Source organism: Chlorocebus sabaeus, chromosome 19 (assembly GCF_047675955.1).
Source record: "Chlorocebus sabaeus isolate Y175 chromosome 19, mChlSab1.0.hap1, whole genome shotgun sequence".
NCBI classification, from domain to species: Eukaryota; Metazoa; Chordata; class Mammalia; order Primates; family Cercopithecidae; genus Chlorocebus; species Chlorocebus sabaeus.
Window position 1 is genome coordinate 5,537,741 of NC_132922.1, and position 15,604 is coordinate 5,553,344.

At 53.7% G+C, this 15,604-nt stretch overlaps 1 protein-coding gene across 2 annotated transcripts; it reads right to left on the reverse strand.

Moving 5' to 3' along the window:
• Nucleotides 1-2,213: 2,213 nt before the first annotated feature.
• UPK3A (uroplakin 3A) lies at nt 2,214-15,599 on the reverse strand. Of its 2 annotated transcripts, XM_038007321.2 has the most exons (6): nt 15,453-15,599; nt 14,398-14,553; nt 12,987-13,266; nt 10,937-11,019; nt 4,768-4,900; nt 2,214-2,527 (listed from the first exon to the last, which is right to left on the reverse strand). In XM_038007321.2, the coding sequence occupies exons 1-6, from the start codon at nt 15,502-15,504 to the stop codon at nt 2,368-2,370; spliced, it is 864 nt and encodes a 287-aa protein (XP_037863249.2). In that variant the 5' UTR covers nt 15,505-15,599; the 3' UTR covers nt 2,214-2,367. The 2 variants fall into 2 exon arrangements, with proteins under 2 accessions (XP_037863249.2, XP_037863250.2); XM_038007322.2 differs by lacking the exons at nt 2,214-2,527; nt 10,937-11,019 and having other exon boundaries at nt 4,234-4,900.
• Between the last annotated feature and the right edge of the window lie 5 nt (nt 15,600-15,604).

The window sequence follows — 15,604 nt, forward strand, 5'->3', positions numbered from 1 at the left end:
CTCCCAAAGTGCTGGGATGACAGGCTTGAGCCACCGCGCTGGGCCACTGGCATGAATTTTTAACAATAACAGACTTCAAGGCAACTTTGCCTTTCCCCGCTGCTGCCGATTCTTAGAGTGAAGTGCTGGGACCCCACCTCCTAAAGAACAGGGATTCTAATAAGGATACCCAAGGAGGGGAGGAGGTGGGAATTCCTGAGGCTGCCAAGGCCAGCCTTGTGAGGCTAGAAGATGTTCTCCAGGGATGGTGTGTCCAGGGTATGTCCAGCCTGGGTGCCCTTTCCAGATTGGCACCTTCCACATCCAGAGACTCAGGCTCCTCTCGGCACCTGTGGCGGGAACTGACCCCTGCTATGGCCCTCTTCACCACTCCCTGCCTTGAAGCGACTTCTCCTGGCTTCTACCTCCTGCCTTCTCCACTTAGGGTCCCTCTAATGGATTTGCTGCCTGTCTCAGAATCCACACCTATCTCGGTCAACTCAGGTGCCATCACTAAGAACTGCAGACTGGGCCAGGTGTGCTGGCTCACGCCTATAATCCCAGCACTTTGGGAGAGCGAGGCAGGCGGATCACGAGGTCAGGAGATCAAGACCATCCTGGCTAACACGGTGAAACCCCGTCTCTACTAAAAATACAAAAAATTAGCCAGGCGTGGTGGCACGCGCCTGTAGTCCCAGCTACTCAGGAGGCTGAAGCAGCAGAATCACTTGAACCTGGGAGGTGGAGGTTGCTGTGAGCCGATATTGTGCCACTGCACTTCAGCCTCGTGAACAGAGCGAGATTCCATCTCAGAAAAAAAAAAAAAGAAAGAAAGAACTGCAGACTGGGTGGCTTGTTAACAACAGAAATTTCTCTCTCACAGGTCTGGAAGCTGGACATCTGGGATCGGGGTGCCCACGTGGGGGGGCTCTAATGAGGGTCCCTTTCTGTGTCACACGCTGCAGACTTCTCACTGTATCCTCACACGTGGAAAGAGGGCTCCATTCTCATGCCTCATCTCCTTCCAAAGGTCCCGCCTCCAGATCCCATCACAGCAAGTGTTAGGATTTCAACCCATGAATGTTGAGGGACACAAACATTCATTGCTTAACAGTGGCCCTGGGTAAGTATCTGGTCCACCTGGGGCACCTGCCAGCCTGCCTGGGCTGTCGTATTTGCAGCGCTTGGATGGCATCCACACTGTAACCAACCCTGCTCTGACAAACCACATCTTCCTTCAGCAACGGGAAGACAGACCGTGATTTTGTCTTGCACACTCAATGGGGAAGCAGTCTTCCTGCCTGGCTCAGAAGAGAGAGCTGAAGCTTTTGAATGGAGACCCTAGACTGGGACAGCCCCTTCACCCCCCAGGCTGACCTGGTGCCCCCTCCCAGGCATCCGGCAGCCTCAGCCCATCGGGGTGCTTCTGTGGCTGTGCCTCATTCACCATCCTCCGGTCTTCCTGCTGGAGTGGCAGTGCACTGAGGCCTGGGGAAGGGGGGCTGGGCAGCTCTTCCCTTTTGCTAGTCAGGCGTGCATGGCCTCGGAATTTCACCATTTCCACCAGCCCATGTTATAGATGAGAAGACCGAGACTAGAGGCTTCAGGGGTAAGGGAGGGTCAACCAACTTGGTTTTTTGTTTGTTTGTTGTTTGAGGCAGAGTTTTGTTCTTGTTGCCCAGGCTGGAGTGCAATGGCACGATCTCGGCTCACTGCAACCTCTGCCTCCCGGGTTCAAGAAATTCTCCTGCCTCAGTCTCCTGAGTAGCTGGGATTACAGGCATGCGCCACCATGCCTAGCTAGTTTTGTATTTTTTAGTAGAGACAGGGTTTCATCATGTTGGTCAGGCTGGTCTTGTACTCCTGACCTCAGGTGATCCACCCACCTCAGACTCCCAAAGTACGGGGATTACAGGCATGAGCCACTGCACTCAGCCTGTCTGTTTTTTGAGACAGTATCTTGCTGTGTTGCCCAGGCTGGACTGCAATGGCATGATCATAGTTCATTGCAGCCCTGTCCTCCTGGCCTCAAGTGATCCTCCCACTTCAGCCTCCTGAGTCCCTGGGACTACAGGCATGTGCCACTGCCTGGCACTCACATGCCGTAGCCTTGACTGAAAATTAGTCCCCTGCTCCCACCCACCCTGTAGAGAAACAATCCAAGCCCTCAGTTTGACATTGACTCATTCATTCACACACCTTCTCACTCATTCTTCTGTAAGTAGTTACTGAACTAGAAATCATCGGAAGATTTTATTAAGGGTTTTCCTACAGTTGGAGGGACAAGCCCTGTTTTACCTTCCCTGAAGTCAGGGTGTGACAACCACCGAGCAGGGACTGGGGCAAGGCCAGAGAGGAGGATGCTGCTGCCCAGGGGTGGCGCTGGGCTCAGTCCTGGAGCTTGCTGGAATATGGTTCAGTCCTGTCCAGCGGCGGCCCCCGGTTCACGGACGTGTAGGAAGACTCCGAGTCCCCCAGTGACTTGGGAACAGCCTCCTGAGTGATCTGGGAGTCGTGAGTCATTTCCCCATCAGAACTCCCCGTGTCCCTGTCCAAGGGGATGGAGAGACCCAGGGTTAGGGGAGCAGAGCAAACCCGAACTCCTTTAGCTGCTTGAGGACCTTCACAGTCAGACATCGCTTTCACAGATGTTGTCTTCGTAGACATGAACTCAATCCACCCATCTTTCTGGAGCACTGACCCTGTGCCAGGCACTGGGAATAAGGAAGAGGTCCACCTTTTGGAACGATGTGAACAACGCATAGGTCTTACTGGGAGCTGGACAATTTGAGGCCATTGTCCCATGTTCCCAAAGGTTGCAGGGAGAGACTGACTGCAACAATGACCACGCAGCATGGACAAGCGCAGGGGGGAGCTGCAGGAAGGCTTCCTGGAGGAGGCGGCAGCTCATGTGGCCCTAACGAAGGAGTGTGGGCTGGGCACAGTGGCTCACATCTGTAATCCCAGCACTTTGGGAGGCTGAAGCAGGTGGATTGCCTGAGGTCAGGAGTTCGATACCAGCCTGGCCAACATGGTGAAATCCTGTCTCTACTAAAAATACAAAAAAATTAGCTGGGCATGGTGGTGCATGCCTGTAATCCCAGCTACTCAGGAGGCTGAGACAGGAGAATCGCTTGAACCTGGGAGGCGGAGGTTGCAGTGAGCCGAGATAGCACCATTGCACTCCAGCTTGGGCAACAAGCGCGAAACTCCGTCTCAAAAAAAAAAAAAAAAAAAAAAAAAGAGGAGTGTTAGGGGAGAGAAAGGCATTCAGGTATGGGGTCAGCACATGGCAGGCAGGTGTGAAGCATGAAGGGCTGAGGAGTATCTGGAGCAATAGTGCAGATCAGAGTTGGTGCAGCTGGAGCCGGAACAGAGTGGGGGTAGCAGAAGGGATACATGGAAAATCTGGGCTAAATTCAGATAACGGGATCTTCAGTGCCAGATTAGGGTACTGCCCAAAAGGAAGGAGGGACATTGCCACGTTCTGACTGCTCCCAGGTGCAGCCAGGCAGCGTTTCTGGAGGCTGATATCATCTATTGTTTTTATTAACTTAAATGTCAGAGTCATTCGTCATTAAATGTCAAAGGTCACACAGTCTGCGACCAGAACCCAGAGTTGGGGACCTAGAACCCGGGACTCGGGACTCCACTGACACCTCTGATTTGTATCGGCTTTGGATGAGGACTCCAGGTCTCCCGGGGAGTGTACCAGGGTTAGCAGGGCTGTGGGTGGGGAAGACAGGGAAGCCCACAGTCCACCAACCTGATTTGCAAGTTCTCAGCCTCCTCCCTCATTCGATCTCCACCCACCCCACCTATCTTTTCCTGCCTGGCTGGTTTCCATGGATCCACTTAATTATACTTACTCCAAGAAACTTTTCTATCTGCTCCACCCCTTCCCACACTGGGACCTCTCTGGGTCTTCAAAGTCCCCTGGGCCTCCCTGCCTCCCTGCCTCTCACTGAGAAGGACTCTGCCAATGGGAGTTTGCTCACACTGACCCTTCCTGCAGGAAGGCCACCCTGATGCTCCAGGCAGCACCCGCCCTGCCCTCCTCTGGATTCCTACGGTACCTTGGTTTGTCCACTGCCTGGTCTTCCCAGGGGTTAGTGGATTGTGGGCTCACCTGCCTTCCCCACCCACAGCCCTGCTAACTCTAGTACACCACTCTCATCCAAAGCCGACACAAATCAGAGGTGTCAGTGGAGTCCCGAGTCCCAGGTTCTAGGACTCCAACTCTGGGTTCTGGTCTGCAGGCTGTGTTGCCTTGGGCCACTCTGACCCCCTCTGGGCCTCAGTTTCCCCCTCTGTACTACAAGTGGGTGTATTATAATGACAATGAAAGCAAATACTTGTTGAGTTCCCAGGCACTGCTCTAGAAACGTTATAGAGATTATTCCACTCAACCTTCACAACTCCGTGAGATGACTAATATTTATTATTTCCATTTTCCAGATGGGGAAACTGAAGAATAGAAGGACAATAAGCCATATCTAAGGTTGCATACCTCTAAGTGTCAGAGCTAAGATCTGAATTGGCCGTCTGCCCAAAAGCCCAGGTGCTGAGCCCCACCCTTCACAGCTGAGCAACTTGACTTCGATGGTCCTCCCGCTTTGAAATCCCAGGACTCTGCTCCCTCTTCACCAGACCCCACCCACAGGGCAGAAGGTAGCTTCCTTGCCTTTCAGGCTGTCCCCTGCCTTGGAGGACCCTGCTGCTGAGTCCCTGCAAGCCGAATAAGTCTGGCGTGTCCCTGGGGTCCAGCCTTCCCAGCTGGGTACTTACACGAGGCTGAGGACAATGGCACCAGCAAAACCCACAAGTAGAAAGAAGGGCAGGGAGCCCAGGATGGAAGTGATGACGATCATGCCTCCGCTCCGCCGGCCTGGCCACGTGTCGATCACTGAGTATGGGGTGACTGTGGTGGGATGCAGCCCGGTTACTCCCCAGACACAGCGCCACCCTCGGCCTTCTCCCAGGAGGCAGCAGGTGTCTCCCCCGCCCTGGCTGCCAGGGATCCAGGGATCACCCTGGGACCCAGTGCGGCAACTTCTCTCAGGTTTTAGGCACAATTACCTTGTTTTCCCCACATTCCATTTCCCAACTTTCTTTTGTGTGTTTCTGGCCACTTCCTCTTTTAACTCTTTATTCTTCTTCCTTTTTTTTTTTTTTTTTTTTTTTGCATTATTTTATGTTATTGTATTTGAGACAGAGTCTTGCTCTGTCACCCAGGCATGAGTGCAGTGGCGCCATCCTGGCTCACTGCAGCCTCAAACTCCCAGGCTCAAGCAATCCTCCCATCCCAGCCTCCCAAGCAGCTGGGACTACAGGTGCACGCCACCACACCCATCTAATTTGTTGTAGTTTTTTTTTGTAGAGATGGGGTTTCGCCACGTTGCCCAGTCTGGTCTTGAACCCTTGGGCTCAAGCAGTCCTCCCGCTTTAGCCTCCCAATGTGTTGGGATTACAGGTGTGAGCCACCAGAGCGCCCAGGCTTTGCATAATTTTAAATCATAAACTGACTCAAGTCTTCTGGTGAGACGGATGACATATGGATTATAAACAAAGATGAGGCAAAGGGCCCTGGTCTGACGGGGCCAGGTGGACGGTGGCTGTCACTCTTCTGGGGCTGGCCTCACCCTTTGGAACGATGTGAACAGATGATGTATAGGTCCTACTGCAGCCAGCCACTTGCAGCTACTGTTCCAGGTAGGTTCCCTGGAGACCCCATCCTGGAGATCACTCACTGCGCTCAGGGAGCCTGAGTCCCCAGCCAAGAACATGCAGAATCCAGGCTTAAGCCAGGCCGGCCTGGTCCTGAAGTGTATGCTGTCCCCCAGACGGGCCCCGTGGTTCTCCCCCAAGAGAACTGGGCCTTGGGCTTCTGCCTGCGTTCTCCAAAGGAACCCTGCCGCGGAGGCCCTTCAATAATTCTTCTTTCCTCTTCTCAGATGAGGAAACCGAGGTCCATAATGGCTCACACAGCAGTGAGGGGCAGAGGCTGGTCTTGAGCTCAGGACTCTTAGTCCCAAGGGTTCCAAGGCTGTTTCAGTGAAATTACACTGAGTAGGAATGTCACAGGAGGGGCGGTCAGGAGTGAAGATGGGAGGAGTCACCCCAGCCACACACACTGCCTCCCTCACACACCACACATACCAACTCACACACACACACCACACGCCACACATACCAACTCACACACACACGACACACCACACATACCAACTCACACACACACCACACACCACACACCACATATACCAACTCACACACCACACACCACACATACCAACTCACACACACACACCGCACACCACACATACCAACTCACACACACACCACACATACCAACTCACACACACACACCGCACACCACACATACCAACTCACACACACACCACATATACCAACTCACACACCACACACCACACATACCAACTCACACACACACACCACACGCCACACATACCAACTCACACACACACCACACACCACATATACCAACTCACACACACACCACACACCACATATACCAACTCACACACACACCACACACCACACATACCAACTCACACACACACCACACACCACACATACCAACTCACACACACACCACACACCACACATACCAACTCACACACACACCACACACCACACACCACATATACCAACTCACACACCACACACCACACATACCAACTCACACACACACACCGCACACCACACATACCAACTCACACACACACCACACATACCAACTCACACACACACACCGCACACCACACATACCAACTCACACACACACCACATATACCAACTCACACACCACACACCACACATACCAACTCACACACACACACCACACGCCACACATACCAACTCACACACACACCACACACCACATATACCAACTCACACACACACCACACACCACATATACCAACTCACACACACACCACACACCACACATACCAACTCACACACACACCACACACCACACATACCAACTCACACACACACCACACACCACACATACCAACTCACACACACACCACACACCACACATACCAACTCACACACACACACACCGCACGCCACACATACCAACTCACACACACACACCACGCACCACACATACCAACTCACACACACACACTGCACGCCACACATACTAACTCACACACACACCACACACCACACATACTAACTCACTCACACACCACACACCACACACCACACATACCAACTCACACACACACACTGCACGCCACACATACTAACTCACACACACACCACACACCACACATACTAACTCACTCACACACCACACACCACACACCACACATACCAACTCACACACACACACTGCACGCCACACATACCAACTCACACACACACACACACCACATATACCAACTCACTCACACACCACACACCACACACCACATATACCAACTCACACACACACCACACACCACATATACCAACTCACACACACACCACACACCACACATACCAACTCACACACACACCACACACCACATATACCAACTCACACACCACACACCACACATACCAACTCACACACACACCACACACCACATATACCAACTCACACACCACACGCCACACATACCAACTCACACACACACCACACACCACACATACCAACTCACACACACACCACACACCACATATACCAACTCACTCACACACCACACACCACACACCACATATACCAACTCACTCACACACCACACACCACACATACCAACTCACACACACACACACCACACACCACATATACCAACTCACACACACACCACACACACACCACACACCACATATACCAACTCACACACACACCACACACCACACATACCAACTCACACACACACACACCACACGCCACACATACCAACTCACACACACACCACACACCACATATACCAACTCACACACACACACACACCACACGCCACACATACCAACTCACACACACACCACACACACACCACACACCACATATACCAACTCACTCACACACCACACACCACACATACCAACTCACACACACACACACCACACGCCACACATACCAACTCACACACACACCACACACCACACATACCAACTCACACACACACCACACACCACATATACCAACTCACACACACACCACACACCACACATACCAACTCACACACACACCACACACCACACATACCAACTCACACACACACCACACACCACACACCACACATACCAACTCACACACACACCACACACCACACATACCAACTCACACACACACCACACACCACATATACCAACTCACACACACACCACACACACCACACACCACATATACCAACTCACACACACACACACCACACGCCACACATACCAACTCACACACACACCACACACCACACATACCAACTCACACACACACCACACACCACATATACCAACTCACACACACACCACACACCACACACCACATATACCAACTCACTCACACACCACACACCACACATACCAACTCACACACACACCACACACCACACACCACACATACCAACTCACACACACACCACACACCACATATACCAACTCACACACACACCACACACACCACACATACCAACTCACACACACACACACCACCCACACATATACCACACGTATCACACACCACACACATTCTCAAACTCACACACCACACACTCTCCCATACATACCACACCCCACACACACATACACCACCCACACCAAACACTCTCACCACACCACACATACTCTCACACTAACCACACACACCCTCATATTCACACACACCCCCACCACACCACATACACCACCCACACCACACACACCCCACACCTACACTCACACACTACACCTACTCTCACACTAACCACACATACCACACACAGCCTCATATTCACACACACACCCCCACCACACACCACATATACCAGCAGTCTCCAACCTTTTTGGCACCAGGGATCGGTTTTAGGGAAAACAGGTTTTCTGCAGATGGGAGTGGGCTGGGGGTGGTTTCAGGATGATTCAAGCACATTCCATTTATTGTGCACTTTATTTCTATTATTATTACATTGCCATATATAATAAAATGATTGCACAAATCATCATCACGTAGGATCAGTGGGAGCCCTGAGCTTGTTTTCCTGCAACTAGACAGTCTCATCTGGGGTGATGGGAGACAGTGACAGATCATCAGGCATTAGATTCTCATGAGCAGCATGCAACCTGATCCCTGGCATGCGCAGTTCACAACACGGTTCACACTCCTGTGACACTCTAATGCCACTGCTGACCTGACAGGAGGCGGAGCTCAGGCAGTAATTCGAGCCACAGGGAGCGGCTGCAAATGCAGATGCTCACCTCCTGCTTACTAACAGACCAGGGACTGGTACTGGTCCATGGCCCAGGGGTTGGGGACCCCTGGTATACGCCACACACTGTCACACTCACCCACACCACATTCCTCACATACTCCACACACCACATACCACACACATTCTCACACTCACGCACCACTCACAACACCGTAAACTACATGCACATTATATGGATACCGCACACCACACACAACACAAACACACGCACACACACACCCCACAACAGGCACAGGCACCCACATACACACACACAAGGCTTTCTACCACCCACTCATGTGTGACCTCAGGCAACCTTTCGGAGCCCCCCACGCCCCTGGGGGGTGCACATGGGCACGGCAGGAGGCTCTGCAGGTGAAATGCACAGCCCCCTGACACCCATCCTGCCAGACAGCCTCGTCTTAGGGGCCAAGGTGTGGCGGGAGGGGGTCTTAAGTTAGGGTATCATTCACTCAAAATTACCAGCAGAGTCCCTGGCGTGACCCCTGCCATTCAGCAGACTCGACTCCGTATAAACTTCGGGTCTCTGCGGTGCAAGGAACGGGGCAGGACCCTGGCGCTCCACCCCCAGGATGGCTGCCCAGGTGCTAAGGAGTAGGAGTGCAGGGAGGCGGACTCGTTCCTTGCTGCCTTCACCATCTTAGTTTTAGGCCTTGGAGCCATCTCACCTGGCCACCGGTGCTTGCTGCTTTGAGGATTTAGCAAAGGGGCTGGCTAGGACCTAAATGCGGGGTCAGCGAGCCTTTGAGGCCAACCCACTGCAAGGGCTGGAGAGATGGAGGCGTGGGCCAGCTTTGATCCACTCACACCCATCCGCAGCCCAAATGCCACCAAGGACTCCACCTTGATCTGTTCCCACACCTGGCCCTCAAGGATGGAAAGGAGGAAGGAGGAAGTTCCAGGTTTAACAACTCTTTTTTTTTTTTTTTTTTTTTTTTTGGCTCTGTCACCAGGCTGGAGTGCTGTGGCATGATCTTGCCTCATTGCAACCTCCGACTCCCTGGTTCAAGTAATTCTCCTGCCTCGGCCTCCCAAGTAGCTGGGATTACAGGCACACGCCACCACGCCCAGCTAATTTTTTTTTTGTTTGTTTTTGAGATGGAGTCTCACTCTGTCGCCCAGGCTGGAATGTAGTGGCGCAATCTCGGCTCACTGCAAGATCCGCCTCCCGGGTTCACGCTATTCTCCCACCTTAGCCTCCAGAGTAGCTGGAACTACAGGTGCCCCCACCATGCCCGGCTAATTTTGTTTTTGTATTTTTAGTAGAGACGGGGGTTTCACCGGGTCAGCTAGGATGGTCTCGATCTCCTGACCTCGGGATCCACCTGCCTCAGCCTCCCAAAGGCTGGGATTACAGGTGTGAGCCACCACGCCTGGCCTGGATCAACGGCTTTAAGGAGCATTTTACTCATCACCGCCTGGCCTGGGAGGCTTTCACAGGGACAGATGAGCCTTGGTTCTCACCGCCGTGCCTGGCCCTGCCTTCTCGGGTCCCTTGAGCATCACCCCCACCACGGCCCACCACTCACGCTGGTTGGTGCGGATGGGGTCCGACCACAGGGTCTGATCTTCTACCAAGCCCGTAGACATATTGACCAGGACATACTTGAACCTGGAAGGAGATGGAGCCAGGGTGACTTTTACGCTTCCTGTGAGCCCCAGCCACAGGGAGGCGGTGGGGGGACATAGGATGGCCTAGGGGTGGGAGACAGTGGGGGGTTCCTTCCAGGAGATGGAAATATAGACGGCTACTGAGTGGGCTCTGGGCAACAGGATAGTGCTCAGCTTGGCCAGTAGGACCCCCTGTACCCTTCCCCAGCTTAGCTGAGGCCGGATGCGGTGGCTCACACCTGTAATCCCAACACTTTGGGGGGCCAAGGCCAGAGGATCCGTCAGAGACAGAGGGTGCAGTGAGCTGAGATTGCATCACTACCCTCTAGCCTGGACACAGAATAAGACCCTGTCTCAAAAAAAAAAAAAAAAAAAAAGAAAAGAAAAAGAAAAAAAAACTGGAATAATATCCATCATAAACCCTGCTGCCCTTGAACAGGAGGTATATTTTAAGCGCAGAAACCCCTCAACAAGTATTACTAATCACAGAAGAAGACTGGGCAATGCAGTACAGAATAGTCACAGCCTACTTAAGGTCTCATACACAGTCACTTTAAAATGATGGATGTTCTGATGACAAAGACATCTACAGCCTGTAGCTTAACACGCAGATAAAAATTAAGATCCTTGGCCGGGCGCGGTGGCTCAAGCCTGTAATCCCAGCACTCTGGGAGGCCGAGGCGGGCGGATCACGAGGTCAGGAGATCGAGACCATCCTGGCTAACACGGTGAAACCCCGTCTCTACTAAAAAAAATACAAAAAACTAGCCGGGCGAGGTGGCGGGCGCCTGTAGTCCCAGCTATTCGGGAGGCTGAGGCAGGAGAATGGCGTAAACCCGGGAGGCGGAGCTTGCAGTGAGCTGAGATCCGGCCACTGCACTCTAGCCCGGGCGACAGAGCGAGACTCTGTCTTAAAAAAAAAAAAAAAAAAAAATTAAGATCCTTGAAGTCTCACCCAGGCCAGGCGCGGGGGCTCATGCCTGTAAGCCCAGCACTTTTGGAGGCCGAGGCGGGCGGATCACCTGAGGTTGGGAGTTCGAGACCAGCCTGACCAACACGGAGAAACCCTGTCTTTACTAAAAGTACAAAAGTAGCCGGGCATGGTGGCGCATCCCTGTAATCCCAGTTACTCGGGAGACTGAGGCAAGAGAATCTCTTGAACCCAGGAGGCGGAGGTTGTGGTGAGCCAAGATTGGACCATTGCACTCCAGCCTGGGCAACAAGAGCGAAACTCCGTTGAGGCTGCAGATGGCAAGGCTTTGGTAGGGTTTCTGTTCACGCTGGGTCCCAGCTTTCCACTGGGCAACCTTCCCTCTCTGGCACAGTTTCCTTTCCTGTAAGACGAAGGGGTTTGGGTGGGTGACTTCCACACATGTAGATGGGCCAGGGCCAGCTGCATAATTTGTGGGGCCCAGAGCAAAATGAAAATGTGGGCCCTTGTTCAACAATTAAGAATTTCAAGATGGGCCGGGCGTGGTGGCTCACGTCCGTAATCCCAGCACTATGGAGGAGGCCAAGGCAGGTGGATCATTTGAGGTCAGGGGTTCGAGACCAGCTTGACCAACATGGTGAAACCCCATCTGTACTAAAAACCCCAAAAATTAGCTGGGCGTGCTGGTATGCACCTGTAATCTCAGCTACTTGGGAGGCTGAGGCAGGAGAATCACGTGAACCTGGGAGGTAGAGGTTGTAGCGAGCTGAGATCGTGCCACTGTACTCCAGCCTGGGAGATGGCAAAACTCCGTCTCAAAAAAAAAAAAAAAAAAAAGAATTCCAAGATGGTAGTTGCAGAACATCAATCCAAGAGGGGCCCCTTCTGAACTTGAGGCTCAGCGCAGCCTGCCTGGAACCTGGGATGCGCTCAGCATATGAGCTCTCAAGAAATGTGGCTGCTCCTGCTTTGCCCCTGCTCTCCCTTGTCAGGACTGGGGAACCGCTGCTCTCCTGTAGCAGTTTGTTTACACCCACCTGTACTCCGTGGCTGCCGACAGGGGTGGGTTACAGAGGCCCTGGAAGTTGGGGTCCCACAGGCAGGTCCTGTTGGCGCCCACCTTGACCAGGTATGCGTTCAGGATCTGTGAGGCCTGGGACACATCCCCAACGGCATCCAGGCTGGGCAGGTCACTGCAGGGGATCAGGTCAAAGGCCACGGCTTTGTAGGGACCTGTCCTCCCACCCTCTGTTTGTAGGAACGTTGAGCCCAGTGGGGTCTTGGCGCTGTCTTGCACTGAGGCATTCCTGGAGCTGGCTGCAGAGGCAGTGCGGGAAGTGAGGCTCCTGGCCGCTCCGGCTCAGCGGCACTCACTCAGTTATTCATCAAAAGCCCCGATCATCCTTTCTGCCCCAGCCCTGTGCTGGGCACTGGGGTCACAGGCATGGGGCTAGCTTAGTCTCTGCCCTCCCAGTGCAATGTGGGAGATGGACAAGGATCACCTCCCTGCTTTGGGCACTGTGTCTGACTCTCGCCTTATCTTGTGACATTCCTGCAACCCCCCATTCCCAACAGATCTTTGTCACTTCATTGCTGAAAGCCCTGGATTTTCTCTTGTGTAAAATGGGAAAGGAGGGTCATATGACCAAGGGAAATAAAGTGGAGGCAGGTCCCAGGTCTCCTCCTTACTAGATGGGTGACCTTGGACAACTTACTCTACCTCTCCAGACCCTAGTCTTCTAGGAAATGGGAGAGAAATTCCTCACAGTGCCCAGAGATCAGGTACTTTAGTTTATAGTCAATAAACACGTGCTGAAAGAAGAAAATGATGGCCCTGAATGAGCTGTTGTAAATGACTGGCTGCTAGAAATGCAAGAGTTGATGTTGGCTTGTCTCAGAAGCTCAGGATCGCCTCCAGGGAAGGGATCAGGGCTGGGCCACAGCAGCAGGTCCAAATCCATGGTTTTGCCTCAAAAACACCAATCTCGAGCCACCTGGCGAAGCCTCAGGAAGGACCTTGGGCTTGGGGACTAGAGAGATCAGGATTCACTCTCCAGCTCTGGGAGCTCCAGGCGGCTTATTCCACCTCTCTGAGCCTTGATTCCCTGCTGTGTCATGGGCACTGGTAATAGCTGCCTTACAAGCTGGTTGTAGATATTAGCTCTACAGTGTGCAAAGTGCCCGGTATGGTGTAGGTCCTCAATGATTGCTGGTATTATTACTTCCCTCACTAACTGGATGTCCCTGCAGGGCAAGGACAGGTCTGTGACTGCAGCACCCAGCCAAGGGCTGGCCCGGAGTGGAAGCCAGGGCATGCTAATAAAGAGCACGGGTAGTTTAATGAAATGACTACAGGCATGGAGGGTTCCTCTACCTGCTTCCTTCCCTCCTCCCTGCAGACAGGTCAAAGCCCCTTTTGGAGTAGCCAGAGGGAAGCAGGACCCTTACCTGAGCCAACCAGGACGTACAGGTAGACCTGGTGGGTGCCAGTGAGGGCCTCTGAGCTGTCAAACATACAGAGAGGCTTTTCCAAGGCCACAGTGGTAAGTGTGGGGTTGTTGGTGGCGAAGGTCACACTGGCCAGTTGGGGCTGCAGGTTCACAGCTGGAGAAGGCAGTGAAGATGGGAACTCACCCCCAGCAGAACTGTCCACACCCACTCTGCTTGCAGTTCCTGACCACCTGCCGTGTGCCAGGCCCTGGGCTTCACCCACCCCTGGGCCACCGCATAACCTGTCTCAGACACTGCCCCCTGCCCAGTCATCCTGCTCAGAAATGGGGCAGTGGGGCCAAACTGCTGCCTTCTCTCCCTGCTGCAGACACCCAGTTGCCAAGAACTCCACTGCCCCTCCGAAGCGTCTCTCCGCCCCATGGGCCCAGCCCTTCTCCATCCCAACTTCCTCACCTGGACCCTAGTGACAACACCGTCCCCACCACATGCCAATCTGGCTGTCTCGTTCTCCTGCTGTGGCCCTTCCATGGTCCCCCAGCGCCCCCTGACGAAGTCCAGCCTCTCTGGAAAGGCAGTGAGGTCCTGAAGTTCTGGGCTTTGCTTTTCTGGGTCTCCAGCCTCACCCCTTCCTCCACAGGCTCCCCTCATCCCACACTCCAGCCGGTCCCATGGATTGCGCCCTGGACAATTCCCAGGACAGCCAAATGCTGTCTCCCACCTCCATGACCTTGCCCATGTGGCTTCCTCGGCCGAAATATCTCTCCATCTGCCCCCGCCCAGGCGTCACCATGGGTCCGCGGCTAGTCCCTTCTCTGCCCTCCGGCAGCCCCGCTGCATGTCGCTCTCTTGCAACACACATCGCAGGGCTGCAGCCATCCGTGAGCCCTCGGATTCCCACCAGAGGACGCACGTAAACGTTGGCTATCACTATTATTCATAATAGTAGTATCTGGGTCCCCAGCGCCAGGAATCAGGATCCAGGCGGCGGGCGCCCCAGGACACAGTTGCCCCCTCTCTCTGAGGTCAGCCTCCTCCTGCCCTTCCCTGCCTACCCGAGCCGAACCGCAGGCAGCCGAGGGCCAGCAGGGCCCAGAGCGGAGGCATCGCCCGGGAGGAGCCGCCAGAGCGCGGGGCGGGAGGTCCAGCGGGCGGGCGCGGACACCTGACCTCTCCCCGCCAGCGCACCAGGCAGCCCTGGGCCCTC

Excerpts from the sequence above, each read along its gene's own strand:
- UPK3A (XM_038007321.2), bottom strand. The coding sequence starts at position 15,504 with ATGCCTCCGCTCTGGGCCCTGCTGGCCCTCGGCTGCCTGCGGTTCGGC. Across the intron at positions 14,554-15,452 it reads CTGCCTGCGGTTCGGCTCGG|CTGTGAACCTGCAGCCCCAA; the intron begins GTAGGCAGGGAA and ends TGCCTTCTCCAG. Across the intron at positions 11,020-12,986 it reads TCGGCAGCCACGGAGTACAG|GTTCAAGTATGTCCTGGTCA; the intron begins GTGGGTGTAAAC and ends ATCTCCTTCCAG.